At 45.0% G+C, this 21111-nt stretch overlaps 1 protein-coding gene and 1 long non-coding RNA gene across 4 annotated transcripts in view; one reads left to right on the forward strand and one right to left on the reverse strand.

The window, feature by feature from the left end:
• Positions 1-21111, reverse strand: part of LOC137755110 (uncharacterized) — a 164810-nt gene that overhangs the window by 55307 nt on the left and 88392 nt on the right. The gene's annotated exons all lie outside the window — the stretch shown is intronic.
• On the forward strand, positions 4-7699 carry ALOX15 (arachidonate 15-lipoxygenase). Its single transcript, XM_068531099.1, has 14 exons — positions 4-138; positions 1716-1920; positions 2190-2271; positions 2356-2478; positions 2638-2741; positions 2934-3094; positions 3976-4119; positions 4276-4485; positions 5799-5885; positions 5987-6156; positions 6330-6451; positions 7028-7128; positions 7241-7408; positions 7520-7699. Exons 1-14 carry the CDS (start codon positions 4-6, stop codon positions 7697-7699), a joined length of 1992 nt encoding a protein of 663 aa, XP_068387200.1.

Raw genomic sequence — 21111 nt, forward strand, 5'->3', positions numbered from 1 at the left:
AAGATGGGTCTCTACCGCGTCCGCGTGTCCACCGGGTCCTCGCTCTGCGCGGGTTCCAACAACAAGGTGCAGCTGTGGCTGGTCGGCCAGCACGGGGAGGCGGCGCTCGGGTGGCGCCTGCGGCCGATGAAGGGCAAGGTGAGCTGGCCGGAGCCGAACGGGGTGGGCTGCGCCCCTGGCCCCAAGACCCGCAAGTCCCCGGGAAGAGACGCGCCGCAGCCGGCCTCCAGCTCCTCCCGGCGGCTCCGGGAGCACGCCCCCGCGCGGAGAGGGCTAGGAGACCGCGGGAGTAAAGCTCTTTAGGGCGGAACGCGGCACACGGTAACTGCTCAATAAATGTTCCCGCCGCCCACCCTCCTTGGAATTGGGATAGTCTTGCGCGCCCGTCGTTCCACAGAGGTCTTTTTTTGGAAACTCAGGGGTCCTTAGAGCGGCCGTCCGTCTCCTGTCTCCTCTTCTTAAAAGCTACTATTTCAGATCTTCACAGATCTTCTCCGACCTTGCGGGCTTTATCTCCGGGATGTGGCGGGGATGGGGACGCAGGAAGAGGGGGGAGAAGAAGCCGAGTGATGAGAGCACTCGATTTCCCCACCCACCCCCTCTCCCCTCTCCCATCACATCTACCTGGTATTCGCTCCCGGCTCCTGTTACTTTTTGCCTCCGCCGACCCCCAGATTTCCATCTCCCGTCCAGCTCTCTCCAAGATCCCCAGATCTGATGTCTGGCCCATGGACGCTTCAAAGGACCATGCTCAAGTGAGGTCCTCCCCTCTCCCCACGTCCCAGACCGCTCCCCTTGTATCCCCCAGGTGCACTCCCACCTCCGCCTCTCTTCGTCTCCGTCCAGCCAAGAATCGATCGCTGTCCCGCCCATCTCTTAGACATCTCCGGCATCCATACCCTGATGTCCATCCCACTCTGACCACCAATGTCCCCTCGAACCTACGCCACCTTCATTCTCTTCACCCGCCTCATCGCTTGCGCCCCTGCCCTTCCAAGCCCTTCTGCAGTCAGAGCGATTTCTTCCCAATACATTCCCATCCTTAAAACATTCCCCCGACTGAAAACATTTGAATGGCTTCCGCTTACTCTCAGCACCAATCCAGAGCTCTTGGCTTAACCTTCCAGACTTTACGATCTGGTCCTGCTCATCTTCCCACACCTCGCGCTCAGCGCTCCAGCTCCGCGACGCCGCTCGCCCAGCGTTGGCCTCGGCTCTCCCCGCTTCCCCTCCCTGGCCTGCCTTTCCCCCCACCCCCCCTTTTCCTCTTTCTCATTCTCCCCGGCTAAGCCCTTTCCACCTGTGCGTCTCCGCTTAGATGGGATGTCCTCGGGGAAGCTTGCCCCGGGCTGGGTGGGGCCTCTGTCGGCGCTCGGCCTTGGTGACGGGGTAGAGGGGACACTGTAACTGCCTGGTCACCAGTGCGCTCGCCCACGGCGCGGTGCGGGTGCCCAGTGCCCAGCCCAACGCTCGGCACAATCAGTGACTACAGGGAGGAGTGCCCCTCTCCATCTTCCGTCTCCCGCCTCACCCGGGGCTGAGGAACTCACGACCGAGAATGGGGTCGTGGAGCCACCTGCTTGGTGCGCGCCCCCTTCCTCTCTGGCTCCTTTTGCGCCGCTTTCCCAGAGGCCCAGAGGGAAGGGCGTCCAGAGCTCAGTCCGAGGATCCCTGCCAGAGAGGCCCTCTTGTTGACCCTCTTCTGTCTCGGGCAGGAGGAGGAATTCGAGGTGGACGTGACAGAGTACCTGGGGCCGCTGCTGTTCGTGAAGCTGAGCAAATGGCACCTCCTTCACGATGACGCGTGGTTCTGCAACTGGATCTCCGTGCAGGGCCCCGGGGCCAGTGGGGACGAGTTCAGGTTCCCATGCTACCGCTGGCTGGAGGGCAAAGGCATCCTGAGCCTACCCGAGGGCACTGGTGAGCAGCAGGGGGGCTTGGGGGTGTGAGAGGCCTCCGGGGGCACGAGAGAAGTTGGGGGTGGGGGAGCGAAGGGGGCGTGGTCTTTGGGGGTCACGGAAGAGGCGGGATGCTGGAACTGGCACAGAGCAGCGTGGAGACTGGGGGTGTGCAGTGATGCTGAAGGGTCAGGGGCCAGCCGCAAGGGCGGGCTGAGGGGCCCTTGGCAGGGACAGGGGAGAGGCTCTCAGGAGGAGCCTCATGGCCCATGCCCTCCTCCCCACTTCTAGGTCGCACAGTGGTTGACGACCCTCAAGGCCTGTTCAAGAAACACAGGGAAGAGGAGCTGGAAGAGAGAAGGAAGCTGTACCGGTCTGCCCCACTCCCACTTCCTGACCCCCCAGGGAGCCACTGACCCTTCCCCAGTACCAATGCCTGGTTTCATTTCCACCGCAGGTGGGGTAACTGGAAGGAGGGGTTAATCCTGAATATGGCCGGAGCCAAAATACGTGACCTCCCCACAGATGAGAGATTTCTGGAGGACAAAAGAATTGAATTTGAGGCTTCACTGGCCAAGGGGTAAGAACAAGGGAGGCTGGGTGACAGGGAGCTGTCCTGGTTCAGTGGAGGCCAGTGGGTTTACGGACTTCACACGGCTGGACCAGCCCAAGGTGGACGCGTGGGGTGGTAATGTTTGATTCTGAGAATAACAAACTCTTCGCCCATCCTTCCCTGAAGGCTGGCAGACCTAGCCATCAAAGACTCTTTAAATATTCTGACCAGCTGGAACAGTCTGGATGACTTCAACAGGATTTTCTGGTGTGGCCAGAGCAAGTTGGCTGGTTAGTGCCCCTACCCCAGTATTTCTCTCGGGACCCTTACCCCCAGATCCTACCCAGTCTAGGGAACCATGGTTGGGAGACCAGAGGCCTGGGCCCCTCCAATAGGCTGGGGTCAAGTGGGGATGGTTTGGTGGGGGTTGGAAAGACCAGGAGCTCAGATCCCACAGCAAACTGCACAAATGCCATCCCCAGAGCGGGTGCGGGACTCCTGGAAGGAGGATGCCTTATTTGGGTACCAGTTTCTCAATGGCTCCAACCCCATGTTGCTGAGACGCTCCAATCACCTTCCTGCCCGCCTAGAGTTTCCTCCAGGGATGGAGGAGCTGCAGGCCCAGCTGGAGAAGGAGCTCCAGGTATGGACGTAAGAGCCCTAAGGAGACCACACAGTGAAATGGGGGTGGGGTCAGTGTTTGCGCTGCTGTGGGGTCTACCGTGGGCCCAGCTTGCTGCCAAATGGCAAGACGGGATTCTACAGCAGAAATCTTTTTTTTTTTTTTTTAATATTTATGTATGTATGTAAGTATTTATTTAGCTGTGCCGGGTCTTAGTTGTGGCATGTGGGATCTTCGTTGCAGCATGTGGGATCTTTAGTTGTGGCATGCAGGCTCCTTTAGTTGCAGCATACGGGATGTAGTCCCTTGAGCAGGGATCGAACCTGGGCCCCCTGCATTGGGAGCGCAGAGTCTTAACCACTGGACCACCAGGGAAGTCCCTACAGCAGAAATCTTGAGTGATCCTGGAGGGGTGCCCCTCCATGGCTTTCCTCCCCTAAGGAGAATAGCATGCTGTGGAGGAAGAGTATGTGATGAGTGACAGAGACAGAGTCAAAATGAAGAGCTGTAACTGGGTGCTAGGGACTTAGGGAGAGTGTGGAGTAAGAGAATCAGGGTCAGGGCTGGGGCTGTTCATAGGGAGTCAGCATGGAACCAATAAGAGAGAAAACTCATGGGATTTAGGGTGAGACAGACTTGAGCTTGAATCCTGGCTCTGCTGTTTATAAGCTGTGTGACTTCAGGCAAGATATCTATCCTCTCTGATCATCTGTTTCCTCTTTTATAGAACTGGGGCTAATTCAAGTGCATCTAAGAATTATATGAGGCAATAAGCACATGATCCATTACCTGGTAGGAAGTAGGTGATGGAGACAAATTAGTTTCCTTCTTCCTTCGGGGAATCAGAGTGGGAAGAAGATGTCTTATGCTGATAGCAGCCCTTGCCCTCTGCCCCCATCCAGGGAGGCACACTGTTTGAAGCTGACTTCTCCTTGCTGGATGGGATCAAGGCCAACGTCATCCTGTGTAGCCAGCAGTACCTGGCTGCTCCTCTGGTTATGCTGAAACTGCAGCCTGATGGGAAACTCTTACCCATGGTCATCCAGGTGAGAGGACCCAGGCTGTAGGGGTGCGGCAGCAGTCAGATGGAGAACGCTAAGCAACTTTGGAGGAAGAGGAAGAGCTTAAGCATGCAAGGGAAGGGGAGGCTGTTGTGCACTGGCCCTCACCCCTCCCAAATCCCACTTCTGTCCCTGTTCCAGCTCCAACTGCCATGCAAGGGGTCTCCCCCACCACTGCTTTTCCTGCCCACGGATCCCCCGATGGCCTGGCTCCTGGCCAAATGCTGGGTCCGCAGCTCTGACTTCCAGCTTCATGAGCTGCAGTCTCATCTCCTAAGGGGACACTTGATGGCTGAGGTCATTGCTGTGGCCACCATGAGGTGCCTTCCATCGATACATCCTATGTTCAAGGTAACACTTTATCCACCCCTTCTCCCCCGCTCTCTGCCCCACAGAGTGGTCCCACCTCTGGAGGCACCTCCTCTGTGGAATCTCAGCTTTTGGGAAGAAGCAACCAATAAAAGACAAACGAACAATGGCGCGAGAGCATGGCTTGCTCTGCATTTCTAACAGGGTGATATCACTTCCCGAGGAGGTGAAAATGATTCATTGATGGGGTGGGGAGTGGTGGGAGGGTGAGGGAGTGGGGGGCAAGAAGTCTTACTCTTTTTATGTATAAAGCACAGATACACATACAGTGTATGAACAGAATACACAAATGACTGGGGATTCCATCCAGGGAGAGGGGACCATGCAAATAATATAAAAGATTTTTCCAGCCAGTTTTGAAGGGTTCTCAGATAGTAACACAGGCCAGTTAGAGGGGCTCAGGTCAGCGACAGTAGTCTGGTTCATTACAGTTAGAACAGGGTGTTCGTCCATTAACGTTTTTCTTGGGTGTCTCCATCTCCGATGGGGCAAAATAACCATTCTAGATGCTAGTGCTAAGCAAGACAGGCAAGGTCCTAGTCTCTGGGGATTTTCCTATCCATTAAGGGCTAACAGACGGTGAAGACTGTATTGTAATAGATCAGCTGTGGTGAGTACACTGCAGAGAATCAGAGCAGGGTGATGTGACAGTGAGTTTAGATTGGGTGGTCGGGAAAGGCTCCTTTCAGGAGGTGACAGAGAGAACGAAATTACATGGAGCCAGCCATGAGCAGAGCAAGGGGCACATTGCTCTAGGCAGAGGGAACAGCTTAGTGCCAAGGTCCCGAGTCAGGAACAAGCTTGGAGTGTTTGAAGGACAGAAGGAAGGTCAGTATAATGGACAAAGCGGAGGGTAGGAAATGAAGTTCTGGAGGTAGCAGATTAGACCATGTTCTGGAGGGCAAAAAGTCTTAAAAATCTTATTATTTTTATGTATAAAGCACATATATATTTACAGGACGTAACAGATATATAGTATATCTGTAGCACTAAAATTTCATGGGGCAGGTAAGAGTGCAAAAAATATCAAAAAAGCCTCCTTTGAGAAGTGATAATGAAAAAAAGGTGGAGAAACATTGAGCTAGACCTTGAACAGTCTTACATGAAGAGAAGAGGAGAATGATTTCTTTCAATTATCAAAGAACATTAAGTCAGTGGTGTCGAGGGGCCACTGGACTTCAGTCCCTGCTTTTCCTGAAGACCTGGTACCTTTCCCGCTTTTCAGCCCCTATTTCCTGCCGGGACGGGCCGCAGCTGTCTTCTGACCCTGCCCTTCCCTGTTCCTCTCCCTCCAGCTTCTCATTCCACACATGCGATACACCATGGAAATTAACCTCAGAGCCAGGACTGGGCTGGTGGCTGATTTGGGAATTTTCGACCAGGTATGAGGAGAGAAAGGGGGCGGTTCCGGAGTTCACACTCCCTCCGGCTCTGGCCTCGGGGCAGGTGGACTGCCCTGACCCCGCCTGTCCTTGCTCCTCAGGTGGTGAGCACGGGTGGGGGCGGCCACGTGGAGCTGCTCAAGAGAGCAGGAGCCTTTCTAACCTATAGCTCCTTCTGCCCCCCTGATGACCTGGCTGAGCGGGGGCTCTTGGGAGTCAAGTCTTCTTTCTATGCGCAAGATGCCCTTCGGCTCTGGGAAATCATCTCTCGGTGAGGTGGCAGGGGGCGGTAAGGCCGGGGAGGAAGCTGGGAAAACAGGATGGTTTCCCATGCTGTTTTCAGGATGGCCCCCCAGCTGGGGGGCCTCGCGGGCAAGGAGCAGAGGGCCTGGGGGCTCCCTGTCGTCAGCCTCAGCTCCCCCGCCCTGACCCCTCCACTGGCAGCTACGTGGAGGGCATTGTGAGTCTCCACTATAAGACGGACGAGTCTGTGAAAGAGGATCTTGAGCTGCAGGCCTGGTGTCGAGAGATCACTGAGATTGGGCTGCTAGGGGCCCAGGACCGAGGTAGGATGAGCCCCGAGGCTCCAGCACATGATTCCTCCTTAGAACTTCCCCAGAATCCTCTCTACTTCTATGGAACCTTCCAGAAGCATTCCCAACCCCTGTGAAAACACCCAAAGCCTTCCCAGATTCCTCTTCCTCTCAGCTAGAAGCAGGTCTCCATCCTGTGCACTGAGAGCCCCTCTAGGTTCCAGATGCAGTGGGACCAGTGGTTGCTCATAAATGTTTAACAACTGGCTCCCTGGGGAAAGAAAAATGCCCCGATTTGTAGCATTTGCGCCCATTTCCATGGTGTAAATATTGCACTGTGGCTACCAAGGTGATGTCAACCAGCTTGCTAAATACTTGAACATTTGACATCATTGACTCTTGTGAGCCACACCAGCACCCCCACTGAGTGGGACCCTCCCAAAAGATCTCCCTGCTTCCGCCACTGCAACCCACGCTCATGTCACTTCCCATAGTAGTTACTGAGAGTCCTTGGTCCTCTTCTTACCTCTCTTGCTCTCCTCCTCAGTCCCTCTGAACTCTGCCTCTATCCTTGGCCTCACAGCTTCTAACTCTCCTTACCCCTTGCAGGGTTTCCCATCGCCCTACAGTCCAAGGACCAGCTCTGCCACTTTGTGACCATGTGCATCTTCACCTGCACTGGCCAGCACAGCTCCAACCACCTGGGCCAGGTACTTATCATAGGGGGGAAGCTGGGCATTTGTGCCTGGAGGGGGAAGGGGGCTGTGTGCAGGTGGTCTTAGGGGTTTTCATGTTTAGTAGACATTGACTGCCCCTCCTTAGCTCGACTGGTACGCTTGGGTCCCTAACGCACCCTGCACGATGCGGCTGCCCCCGCCAACCACCAAGGATGTGACACTGGAGACAGTGATGGCAACACTGCCCAACTTTCATCAGGCTTCTCTCCAGATGTCCATCACTTGGCAACTGGGCAGACACCAGTCCATCATGGTGAGAGCCAGGTGCCCGGGTCCCCGAGGAAGGGGGCAGGTACTGGGAGCTGTGGCACTCCAAACTGAGGGTCAGTGAAGCTCTCAGCTGCCTTTTTCCTCTCTGTCCCAGGTGGCTCTGGGTCAACATGAGGAGGAGTATTTTTCGGGCCCTGAGCCCAAGGCTGTGCTGAAGAAGTTCAGGGAGGAGCTGGCTGCCCTGGAAAAAGACATTGAGATCCGGAATGCCAAGCTGGACTTGCCCTACGAATACCTGCGGCCCAGCCTGGTGGAAAACAGTGTGGCCATATGAGTGTCCCTAGCCTTGGGTTGTTTCGGCCCCCTTCCACCCAAGCCACACCCATCCCTTAGTGCTCTCAGTCTTGCCCTCCCCAAACCCCATTCTCTTCCCAACTCCCATCCTCCCCAAAGTCACCTTTTCATTGTCTGCGCCCACCGGGAACAAATTTTACTCCAGATGCAGGACCTAGGGACCTTGCCCCTATTTCTTCTGTCCCACCCCCACCCCTTCCTCCTTGATCTTTCAGATCGCCCATAGGGCAGGTTAACAGCCACATTTATACAAACAGTTTCAAGAATAGAATAGGGTGATAATGAATGAATGAATGAACCTTTTATGAATCAAATATGATTTTGAACCTAAACTGAGTTAATGACAGGAAAAAGATATTTTAGACTAATGAAAGAAAAGAATTTAGTCCAAACTATACTAAATCAAATATTGGCAAAAGAATATATAGCACATCTTTCTAACTGGATGGGATTCACTGCTTGTCCTGAGACCAGACACAACACAAAGCAAACCATTAACACAGCAATTCTCAAGATTTTCATTTCATGACTCACTCAGAAAGTGATAAATGGAAGTAAACTGGTTAAACTGCAGAAGCTGATCTCAGCTGGAGGTATTTGGCCTCAGGGTTTTGCCCAAGGGATCTATATCGATAATCCATTTGCGCTTCATCAGTTGGGAAGCTCCAAGTAAAAATGATTAACTGGAAAAGTACTAAAAAATCTCATTATTTTAACGGGGGACAACAAAGGAGTCAATAAAATCCAACTTCTGTATCTGATTAAAATGTTGGAAAAATAAACTTGCAAGTTTGATTTCTTAATATGATCATCTGTGGATATTGTAAAACAGAAACTAACAGTAAACACAAACCAGAATTGTTTCCTTTACAGTACGATCAAAGTTGCTTCCTGCCTCTGATTCTATTTAATTTGGCAGAAGACTTATGGGTGATGCTTGGTCTGATTCTTGAAGGAAGAATAGGAAATAAAGAGTTGAGAGGTTGGGGTAGAGTTTAATGCTGGGATCCAGGAGAACCCACAAGGAGGTAAGAGAGAGCATGGCACAGCTTCACACCAGAAATAATGCAGTCTAGCGAGTGGTGCAGTGCAGGGAGGAGCGAGGGGCTAGGAGAGAAGCGGTGGGAAGGAGCGATCTCATGAAGAACATGTTTCACGCCAGGAAATTAGGCTTGACCTTTAGGAAACAGCCATTGAAGGATTATAAGTAAGGGTATGACAGGGTCCTGGAAGTCACACTCACAGAGGCACCCCCTTCTCCTTGGAGGCCACACCCCCTTCTCCTTGGAGGTCACATTCTCTTCTCCTTGGAGGCCACACCCTCTTCTCATTGGAGACCACACCCCTTCTTGGAGGCCACACCCTCTTCTCATTGGAGGCCACACCCCCTTCTCCTTGGAGGTCACGTTCTCTTCTCATTGGAGGCCACAAGAATGCACAGTGACCAAGTGAACAAGGGCTGAATCTCGGGCAGACAGGCCCTGGGCAGGAGTACCCAGCAGTTTGTTTCCCAGTGAGAAGGCCTGGGCTCTGGCGACTCCACACCGCAGCTTAGTGCTAGGTCTGGGGCAGACAGGCCCAGGAGAAGTCTGTCACAGCGGCAGCCCAGATCTCAGGCAGCAGCACAGCTACCTCAATTCCTGCAGCCACAACACCCTTGACCCCCCAAGCCCCAGCCCACTCCACACCACAGCCTTGTACTAGATCAGGGAGGAGCACAACAGAGAAAGGGGTGCGACCCTGGGCTGCTTCTGAGTGGAACCACGGATGCCTACACAGGTGGCGCAGAGCTTCTCTGTGACTACATGGGCCTCACTTGCTTCAACAACCGCCTCCTGGGAGACAGAGCCTGACTGAACCTGACTCTCAGGGCCTCTACTCCAGCAGCTGGGGAGCAGACCCCACCCTGACAGGATGGTGACAGCCATGGAGCAAAGAGGAAGCCCCGCCCAATATCCAGCACAGGGTCTGGACACCACAACACCAACCACACCCCCTGTACCAAGGGGTTAGCTGCCAGCACACTCTGAGGAAAGACATGGCTGGCATCCATACCAAAACCAGCCCTTGGGACTTTGCTGGCAGCTTTCACCGCCATGGCCTGGGTTCAATCCCTGGTTAGGGAACTAAGATCCTGCAAGCCACGCAGCACAGCAAAACAACAACAACAACAAAAGCCAGCCCTCGCACCAAAAATAACGGACCCACACGGTCTACACAGGGATACTCTCACATAAAAACAGCCTGCAAGACCACAGTAGATAACTGTTTCTCCTGAATTCCTAGAGACAGAAAAAGTTAAGTAAAATGAAAAAGCAGAGGAACTACTCCCAATTAAAAGAACAAAAGAAATCTCCTAAAAGAACAAATAATGAAACAGACCTCACCAGTCCACCAGACCCCGAGTTAAAAAAGGAGGCAATAAAAATGCTAAAGGAGTAGAGCAGAGATTGGCAAAACATTGTAAATCAACTATACTTCAATTAAAAAATGTTTAAAAATGCTAAGGGAATTAAGAAAGATTATCAACAGAAATGCAGATCACTGTAACAAGGAACTAGAAAACTATAAACATGAACCAAAGTTAGACAATTAAATTGCCTAGATAAAAACCAATCTAGAAGCAAGGAATAGCAGACTAAATGACACAGAAGAACGAATAAGTGATCTAGAAGATAGAATAATGGAAATTACCCAAATAGAATGACAGGAAGACAAATAAAAAAAAAAGAAAAGAAAAAGAAAGCAATATATGAGATCTATGGGGTAATAGAAAGCGTGCCAACCTATGCATAATAGGGGTTACAGAAGGAAATGAGAGAGAGAGAAGGGGATGGAAAATGTATTTGAATAATATCCAGTCATGATAAAAACTTACCAAAGTGTGGGCATTGAGGGAACATATCTCAATGTAATAAAAGCCACTTAGGACAAACCCACAGCTGACACAATATTCAACAGTGAAAAGCTGAAAGTCTTCCCTCTAAATTCAGAAACAAGACAAGGATGCCCACTCTTACCACTTCTATTCTTTTTTTTTTTTGCCACACTGCACAGTTTGTGGGATCTTAGTTCACCGACCAGGGACTGAACCTGGGCCACAGCAGTGAAAGCACTGAGTCCTAACCACTGGACTGCCAGGGAACTCCCTCACCACTTCTATTCAACATAGTACTGGAAGTCCTAGCCACAGCAATCAGACAAGAAAAAGAAATAAAAGGTACACAAATTGGAAGGGAAGAGGTAAAACTGTCACTATTTGCAGATGACATGATAGTCTATAAAGAGGACCCTAAAGTCCCCACACAAAAACTATTAGAATTAATAAATGAATTTAGCAAGGTAGCAGGATACAAGATTAATATACATAAATCTGTTGCATTTCCTTACACTAATAATGAAATGTCATAAAGAGCAAGCAAAAAACAATCCCATTTAAAATCATGTCAGAAAAATAAAATACCTAGGAATCAACTTAACCAAGGAGGTGAAATACCTATATGCTGAAAACTATAAAACACTGATAAAGGAAACTGAATATTATTCAAAGAAATGGAAAGATATCCCATTGAATATTCTCTTGAATTGAAAGAATTAATATTGTTAAAATGGCCATACTACCCAAAGCAATCTACAGATTTAATGTAATCCCTTTCAAAATATAAATGACATTTTTCACGGAACTACAACAAATAATCCTAAAATTTACATGGAACCGCAAAAGGCCCAGAATTGCCAAAGCAATCCTGAGGAAAAAGAACAAAGCTGGAGACATGACCCTTCCAGACCTCAGACTATACTACAAAGCTTCAGTAATCAAAACAGTGTGGTTTTGGCACAAAAACAGACATATAGGTCAATGGAACAGAGTAGAGAGCCCAGAAATAAACCCACACACCTATGGTTAATTAATCTATGACAAAGGATGCAAGCCTATACAATGGAGAAAAGATAGTCCCTTCAACAAGTGGTGTTGGGAAAGCTGGATAGCTATATGTAAATCAATGAAACTAGAACACTTCCTCACCCCATATATAAAAATAAACTAAAAATTGTTTAAAGACCTAAATATAAGACATGACACTTTAAAACTCCCAAAAGAGAGCATAGGTAAAACATTCTCAGACATAAATCACAGCAATATTTCCTTAGATCAGTCTCCCAAGGCAAAAGAAATAAAACGAAAAATAAACACATGGGACCTAATCAAACTTCAAAGCTTCTGCACAGCAAAGAAAACCATCAACAAAATGAAAAGACAACATAAGGAATGAGAGAAAATATATGCAAACAATGTGGCCAACAAGGGGTTAATATCCAAAATATAAAAACAGCTCATACAACTCAATATCAGAAAAACAAACAACCCAATTTAAAAAATCGACCAAAGGGACTTCCCTGGAGGTCCAGTGGTTAAGACTTCGCCTTCCAGTGCAGGGGGTGCGGGTTTGATCCCTAGTCAGGGAGCTAGGATCCCACATGCCTCGTGGCCAAAAAACCAAAACATAAAATAGAAGCAATATTGTAACAAATTCAATAAAGACTTTAGAAAACAATGGACTGAAGACCTAAATAAATACTTCTCCAAAGAAGACACACAAATGACCAACAGGCACATGAAAAGATGCTCAACATTGCTAATTATTCAAGAAATGAAAATCAAAAGCACAATGAGGTATTACATCACACCAGTCAGAATGGATGTCATCAAAAAGTCTACAAATAATAAATGCTGGAGAGGGTGTGGAGAGAAGGGAACCCTCTAGCACTGTTGGTGGGAATGTAAATTGGTGCAGCCACTATGGAGAACAGTATGGACATTCCTTAAACAACTAAAAATAGAGCTACCATATGATGCAGCAATTCCACTCCTGGGTATATACCTGGAAAAAATGAAAACTCTAATTCAAAAGGATACATGCACCCCAATGTTCATAGCAGTACTATTTATAATAGCCAAGACAGGAAACAACCCAAGTGCCCAACAACAGATGATTGGCGTAAGACATACACACACACACACAGTGGAATATTACTCAGCCAGAGGCAGCTGGGGAGGGACAAATTAGGAATACGGGATTAAAAGGCAGAAAATACTATACATAAAATAGATAAGCAACAAGGATTTACTGTATAGCACAGGGAATTATACCAAATATCTTGTAATAACCTATAATGGAATATAATCGGCAAAAAAAAAAAACCTGAATCACTATGCTGCACAGCTGAGACTAACACAATATTGTAAATCAACTATACTTCAATTAAAAAAAAAAACCCAGTATGTTTGCCAAAGTTGGCAGTCCCTCAAAGATTGGTACTATATGTACTCCAAGGATAACAAAGAAAAATAATTTCCTTCAGAAAGCATCTTTGAATCAGAGATATTATAAAGGTCACGAGGGCTTCCCTGGTGGCGCAGTAGTTAAGAATCCACCTCCCAATGCAGGGGACACGGGTTTGAGCCCTGGTCCGGGAAGATCCCACATGCCACAGAGTAACTAAGCCCATGCGCCACAACTACTGAGCCTGCGCTCTAGAGCCCGTGAGCCACAACTACTGAAGCCTGTGCGCCTAGAGCTGCTCTGCAACAGAGAAGCCACCACAATGAGAAGCCCGCGCACCACAGCAAGGAGTGGCACCTCGTTCGCCGCAACTAGAGAAAGCCTGCGCACAGCAACGAAGACCCAACACAGCCAAAAAAAAAAAAAAAAAAAAAAAATATATATATATATATATAAAGGTCATGAAATCTTCCAAATTGTTAACAGAGTTTCTATTTTGTTTAATTATAAGAAATTAGTAAGTGCTTTGTAAAAACCCAAGATAAGAAAGTGCAAAGACTAGCTGGGCCAGGGCTAGGTAGAGATAATACCAAAATTGATGGTGCTTTAGATACGACAGTCTTTAGGAAAGATTCTCTTTAGGCTGGAAGAAAAGGAAATAACTGTCAGAAGAAAATGACATCTTAAAACTTCACAGTCTTTGAAAAGAGAACCAAGTCATTAATTATACTTATTACCTTCCACAAATATATTACATCTGTAATTAAATTGGCCTCAAAAGGACAGAGTCTTATTATGGTTTTCATGTTTAAAAGGGTATTTTTAAGTAAAAAAATATATTACTCAATTAAGTTATAGAAATTTAGTTAAATGATAAATATTACATACTGGACGTTCCTCAAATAACTAAAAATGGAACTACCATATGATCCAGCAATTCCACTCCTGAGTATATATCCAAAGAAAATGAAAACACTAATTTGAGAAGATACATGCACCCCAATGTTCACAGCAGCATTATTTACAATAACCAAGATATGGACGCAACCTAAGTGCCCATCAACAGACGAATAGATAAAGAAGATGTGGTATATATACACAATGGAATATTACTCAGCCATAGAAAAGAATGAAATTTTGCCATTTGCAACAACATGGATGGGCCTGGAGGGTATTAGGCTTAGTGAAATGTCAGGGAAGCACAAATATATCACCTATATGTTGAATCTAAAAAATAAAGCAAACTAGTGACTATAACAAAAAAGAAACAGATTCACAGATATAGAGAACAAACAGTGCCTATCAGTAGGGAGAGGGAAGGTGGGAGGGGCAAGATAGAGGTAGGGATTTAAGAGGTACAAACTACTATGTATAAAATAAATGAGCTACAAGGATATATTGTATAGCACAGAGAATAAAGCCAATATTCTATAGTAACTATAAATGGAATTATAATCTATAAACATTTTGAATCACTATGTTGTATATATACCGAAAACTAATATAACATTGTAAATCAACTATACCTCAATTTAAGAAGATAAATATTATATATGGATGAGAAAAATAAAACTCATATAAGTTAACCATGCAAAACAACTGTTATTAATTAAAAATTTACTCAGTATTCTTTTTTTTTTTTTTTTTGGCTGCGTTGGGTCTTCATTGCTGTGCGTGCGGGCCTTCTCTAGCGGCGGCGAGTGGGGGCTACTCTTTGTTACGGTGCGCGGGCTTCTCATTGCGGTGGCTTCTCTTGTTGCAGAGCATGGGCTCTAGGCGCACGGGCTTCAGTAGTTGTGGCTCACGGCTCAGCAGTTGTGGCACACGGGTTTAGTTGCTCCACGGCATGTGGGATCTTCCCGGACCAGGGATCGAACCCGTGTCCCCTGCATTGGCAGGCGGATTCTTAACCACTGCGCCACCAGAGAAGTCCCTTTACTCAGTATTCTTACTTCAAAGTACATTCTTTCTATCTCTCCAAAGTTTTTGGATGACTAAAACGGAAATTTTTACTCAGCCTTGCTAAGTTATAAGCTAAAGAAAAAATATGTGAATTTACATCAGGCCAACTATTAGTGGTCATAAGAAGCCTTAAACACTTGATACTGAGACTTTTAATTAAGACATAGAAGAACTTACTATTAATCAGCAAAAGAAAAATGAGAGAATCATATTTTAATCACTCTAAATTTCAAATCAAGGCAAACCCTCTGATAGATTAAATTGCTTTGTAAATTTTGGGTAGAAGGTAGCTCTACATTATGTCCTGGAATTTTCCAAAGTGTGAAATAAAAATACAAAATGATGTTTAAGTTTATGCAAGAATTTACATATGTCTTTTTAAAAGGCTAAAATAAATGTAACTTTCTAAATTCCCTACACTTGCTTTATAGGTCAGATAAGTTACATTACACTGTTATTTAAGAACATATAGGGACTTCTCTGGTGGCGCAGTGGATGGACTCCGCACTCCCAATGCAGGGGGCCCGGATTCAACCCCTGGTCAGGGAACTAGGTCCCACATGCATGCCACAACTAAGAGTTCACATGCCACAACTAAGGAGCCCGCATGCCACAACTAAGGAGCTGGCGAGCCGCAACTAAAAAAGAGCCCTGGAGCTGCAACTAAGGAGCCCACATACTGCAACTAAGAAGCTGGCGAGCCGCAACTAAGGAGCCCACGAGCTGCAATTAACACTCAGCACAACCAAATAAATAAATAAATAAAAGAATATATAAAAGTATACATGTCAGAAGCAAGAAAAACTACAATCCTGCAGCCTGTGGACCAAAACCCACAGTTACAGAAAGATAGACAAGATGAAAAGGCAGAGGGCTATATATCAGATGAAGGAACAAGAAAAAACCCCAGAAAAACAACTAAATGAAGTGGAGATAGGCAACCTTCCAGAAAAAGAATTCAGAATAATGATAGTGAAGATGATCCAGGACCTCGGAATAAGAATGGAGGCAAAGGTTGAGAAGATGCAAGAAATGATTAACAAAGACCTAGAAGAATTAAAGAACAAACAAACAGAGATGACCAATACAATAACTGAAATGAAAACTACACTAGAAGGAATCAATAGCAGAATAACTGAGGCAGAAGAACGGATAAGTGACCTGGAAGACAGAATGGTGGAATTCACTGTTGCAGAAGAGAATAAAGAAAAAAGAGTGAAAAGAAATGAAGACAGCCTAAGAGACCTCTGGGACAACATGAAACGCAACAACATTCGCATTATAGGGGTCCCAGAAGGAGAAGAGAGAGAGAAAGGGCCAGAGAAAATATTTGAAGAGATTATAGTCGAAAACTTGCCTAACATGGGAAAGGAAATAGCCACCCAAGTCCAGGAAGCGCAGAGAGTCCCATACAGGATAAACCCAAGGAGAAACACGCCGAGACACATAGTAATCAAAATGGCAAAAATTAAAGACAAAGAAAAATTATTGAAAGCAGCAAGGGAAAAACGACAAATAACATACAAGGGAACTCCCATAAGGTTAACAGCTGATTTCTCAGCAGAAACTCTACAAGCCAGAAGGGAGTGGCATGACATACTTAAAGTGATGAAAGGGAAGAACCTACAACCAAGATTACTCTACCCGGCAAGGATCTCATTTAGATTTGATGGAGAAATCAAAAGCTTTACAGACAAGCAAAAGCTAAGAGAATTCAGCACCACCAAACCAGCTCTACAACAAATGCTAAAGGAACTTCTCTAAGTGGGAAACACAAGAGAAGAAAAGGACCTACAAAAACAAACCCAAAACAATTAAGAAAACGGTCATAGGAACATACATATCGATAATTACCTTAAACGTGAATGGATTAAATGCTCCAACCAAAAGACACAGGCTTGCTGAATGGATACAAAAACAAGACCCATATATATGCTGTCTACAAGAGACCCACTTTAGACCTAGGGACACATACAGACTGAAAGTGAGGGGATGGAAAAAGATATTCCATGCAAATGGAAATCAAAAGAAAGCTGGAGTAGCTATACTCATATCAGATAAAATAGACTTTAAAGTAAAGAATGTTACAAGAGACAAGGAAGGACACTACATAATGATCAAGGGATCAATCCAAGAAGAAGATATAACAATTATAAATATATATGCACCCAACATAGGAGCACCTCAATACATAAGGCAACTGCTAACAGCCATAAAAGAGGAAACTGACAGTAACACAATAATAGTGGGGGACTTTAACACCTCACTTACACCAATGGACAGATCATCCAAAATGAAAATAAATAAGGAAACAGAAGCTTTAAATGACACAATAGACCAGATAGATTTAATTGATATTTATAGGACATTCCATCCAAAAACAGCAGATTACACGTTCTTCTCAAATGCGCACGGAACATTCTCCAGGATAGATCACATCTTGGGTCACAAATCAAGCCTCAGTAAATTTAAGAAAATTGAAATCATATCAAGCATCTTTTCTGACCACAACGCTATGAGATTAGAAATGAATTACAGGGAAAAAAACGTAAAAAAGACAAACACATGGAGGCTAAACAATATGTTACTAAATAACCAAGAGATCACTGAAGAAATCAAAGAGGAAATCAAAAAATACCTAGAGACAAATGACAATGAAAACACGACGACCCAAAACCTATGGGATGCAGCAAAAGCAGTTCTAAGAGGGAAGTTTATAGCTATACAAGCCTACCTAAAGAAACAAGAAAAATCTCAAGTACACAATCTAACCTTACACCTAAAGAAACTAGAGAAAGAAGAACAAACAAAACCCAAAGTTAGCAGAAGGAAAGAAATCATAAAGATCAGAGCAGAAATAAATGAAATAGAAACAAAGCAAACAATAGCAAAGATCAATAAAACTAAAAGCTGGTTCTTTGAGAAGATAAACAAAATCGATAAGCCATTTAGCCAGACTCATCAAGAAAAAGAGGGAGAGGACTCAAATCAATAAAATCAGAAATGAAAAAGGAGAAGTTACAACAGACACTGCAGAAATACAAAGCATCCTAAGAGACTACTACAAGCAACTTTATGCCAATAAAATGGACAACCTGGAAGAAATGGACAAATTCTTAGAAAGGTATAACCTTCCAAGACTGAACCAGGAAGAAACAGAAAATATGAACAGACCAATCACAAGCAATGAAATTGAAACTGTGATTAAAAATCTTCCAACAAACAAAAGTCCAGGACCAGATGGCTTCACAGGTGAATTCTATCAAACATTTAGAGAAGAGCTAACACCCGTCCTTCTCAAACTCTTCCAAAAAATTGCAGAGGAAGGAACACTCCCAAACTCATTCTATGAGGCCACCATCACCCTGATACCAAAACCGGACAAAGACACTACAAAGAAAGAAAATTACAGACCGATATCACTGATGAATATAGATGCAAAAATCCTCAACAAAATACTAGCAAACAGAATCCAACAACACATTAAAAGGATCATACACCACGATCAAGTGGGATTTATCCCAGGGATGCAAGGATTCTTCAATATACGCAAATCAATCAATGTGATACACCATATTAACGAACTGAAGAAGAAAAACCATATGATCATCTCAATAGATGCAGAAAAAGCTTTTTGACAAAATTCAACACCCATTTCTGATAAAAGCTCTCCAGAAAGTGGGCATAGAGGGAACCTACCTCAACATAATAAAGGCCATATATGACAAACCCACAGCAAACATCATTCTCAATGGTGAAAAACTGAAAGCATTTCCTCTAAGATCAGGAACGAGACAAGGATGTCCACTCTCACCACTATTATTCAACATAGTTCTGGAAGTCTTAGCCACGGCAATCAGAGAAGAAAAAGAAATAAAAGGAATACAAATTGGAAAAGAAGAAGTAAAACTGTCACTGTTTGCGGATGACATGATACTATACATAGAGAATCCTAAAACTGCCACCAGAAAACTGCTAGAGCTAATTAATGAATATGGTAAAGTTGCAGGATACAAAATTAATGCACAGAAATCTCTGGCATTCCTATACACTAATGATGAAAAATCTGAAAGAGAAATTATGGAAACACTCCCATTTACCATTGCAACAAAAAGAATAAAATACCTAGGAATAAACCTACCTAGGGAGACAAAAGACCTGTATGCAGAAAACTATAAGACACTGATGAAAGAAATTAAAGATGATACCAACAGATGGAGAGATATACCATGTTCTTGGATTGGAAGAATGAACATTGTGACAATGACTATACTACCCAAAGCAATCTACAGATTCAATGCAATCCTTATCAAATTACCAATGGCATTTTTTACGGAACTAGAACAAATCATCTTAAAATTTGTATGGAGACATAAAAGACCCCGAGTAGCCAAAGCAGTCTTGAGGGAAAAAAATGGAGCTGGAGGAATCAGACTCCCTGACTTCAGACTATACTACAAAGCTACAGTAATCAAGACAATATGGTACTGGCACAAAAACAGAAACATAGATCAATGGAACAAGGTAGAAAGCCCAGAGATTAACCCACGCACCTATGGTCAACTAATCTATGACAAAGGAGGCAAAGATATACAATGGAGAAAAGACAGTCTCTTCAATAAGTGGTGCTGGGAAAACTGGACAGCTACATGTAAAAGAGTGAAATTAGAATACTCCCTAACACCATACACAAAAATAAACTCAAAATGGATTCGAGACCTAAATGTAAGACCGGACACTATAAAACTCTTAGAGGAAAACATAGGAAGAACACTCTTTGACATAAATCACAGCAAGATCTTTTTTGGTCCACCTCCTAGAGTAATGGAAATAAAAACAAAAATAAACAAATGGGACCTAATGAAACTTCAAAGCTTTTGCACAGCAAAGGAAACCATAAACAAGACGAAAAGACAACCCTCAGAATGGGAGAAAATATTTGCAAACGAATCAACGGACAAAGGATTAATCTCCAAAATATATAAACAGCTCATTCAGCTCAATATTAAAGAAACAAACACCCCAATCCAAAAATGGGCAGAAGACCTAAATAGACATTTCTCCAAAGAAGACATACAGACGGCCACGAAGCACATGAAAAGCTGCTCAACATCACTAATTATTAGAGAAATGCAAATCAAAACTACAATGAGGTATCACCTCACACCAGTTAGAATGGGCATCATCAGAAAATCTACAAACAACAAATGCTGGAGAGGGTGTGGAGAAAAGGGGACCCTCTTGCACTGTTGGTGGGCATGTAAATTGATACAGCCACTATGGAGAACAATATGGAGGTTCCTTAAAAAACTAAAAATAGAATTACCATATGACCCAGCAATCCCACTACTGGGCATATACCCAGAGAAAACCGTAATTCAAAAAGACACATGCACCCGAATGTTCACTGCAGCACTATTTACAACAGCCAGGTCATGGAAGCAACCTAAATGCCCATCAGCAGACGAATGGAGTAAAGAAGAAGTGGTACATATATACAATGGAATATTACTCAGCCATAAAAAGGAACGAAATTGAGTCATTTGTTGAGACGTGGATGGATCTAGAGACTGTCATACAGAGTGAAGTAAGTCAGAAAGAGAAAAACAAATATCGTATATTAACGCATGTATGTGGAACCTAGAAAAATGGTACAGATGAGCCAGTTTGCAGGGCAGAGGTTGAGACACAGATGTAGAGAATGGACATATGGACACCAAGGGGGGAAAACTGCGGTGGGGTGGGTATGGTGTTGTGCTGAATTGGGCGATTGGGATTGACATGTATACACTGATGTGTATAAAATTGATGCCTAATAAAAAAAAAAAAAGTATACATGTGTATTCAACTAAATTGGTATGATTTAAATAAAAAATCTTTATAAACTAGTTCTTACAAGTCAGATAAAATTGAAAAATATGTGTAGTTATGAGTTATTCCACTATACTATCTGGGTAGAAGGTTTTAAGATGGCATATTTTTCTGACAAATGCTTATTTTCAATAATGATCATGTTTCATGGTATTAGTTTAAATGTATTTTCTAAAATTCTTAATTGCTTATGAGACCTTAATCTAAATCAAAGTTGAGGTAATTGAGTGAGTAATTTTACTTTATATGGAGGCTACTATTGATATTAAAAATC

This window comes from Eschrichtius robustus, chromosome 20, assembly GCF_028021215.1.
Source record: "Eschrichtius robustus isolate mEscRob2 chromosome 20, mEscRob2.pri, whole genome shotgun sequence".
NCBI classification, from domain to species: Eukaryota; Metazoa; Chordata; class Mammalia; order Artiodactyla; family Eschrichtiidae; genus Eschrichtius; species Eschrichtius robustus.

Bases quoted from the DNA above. Each gene is read 5' to 3' on its own strand.
- ALOX15 (XM_068531099.1), top strand. From the start codon at position 4: ATGGGTCTCTACCGCGTCCGCGTGTCCACCGGGTCCTCGCTCTGCGCG. The intron at 3,095-3,975 runs GTATGGACGTAA...GCCCCCATCCAG, and splicing joins AGCTGGAGAAGGAGCTCCAG to GGAGGCACACTGTTTGAAGC. The intron at 6,157-6,329 runs GTGAGGTGGCAG...CTCCACTGGCAG, and splicing joins CTCTGGGAAATCATCTCTCG to CTACGTGGAGGGCATTGTGA.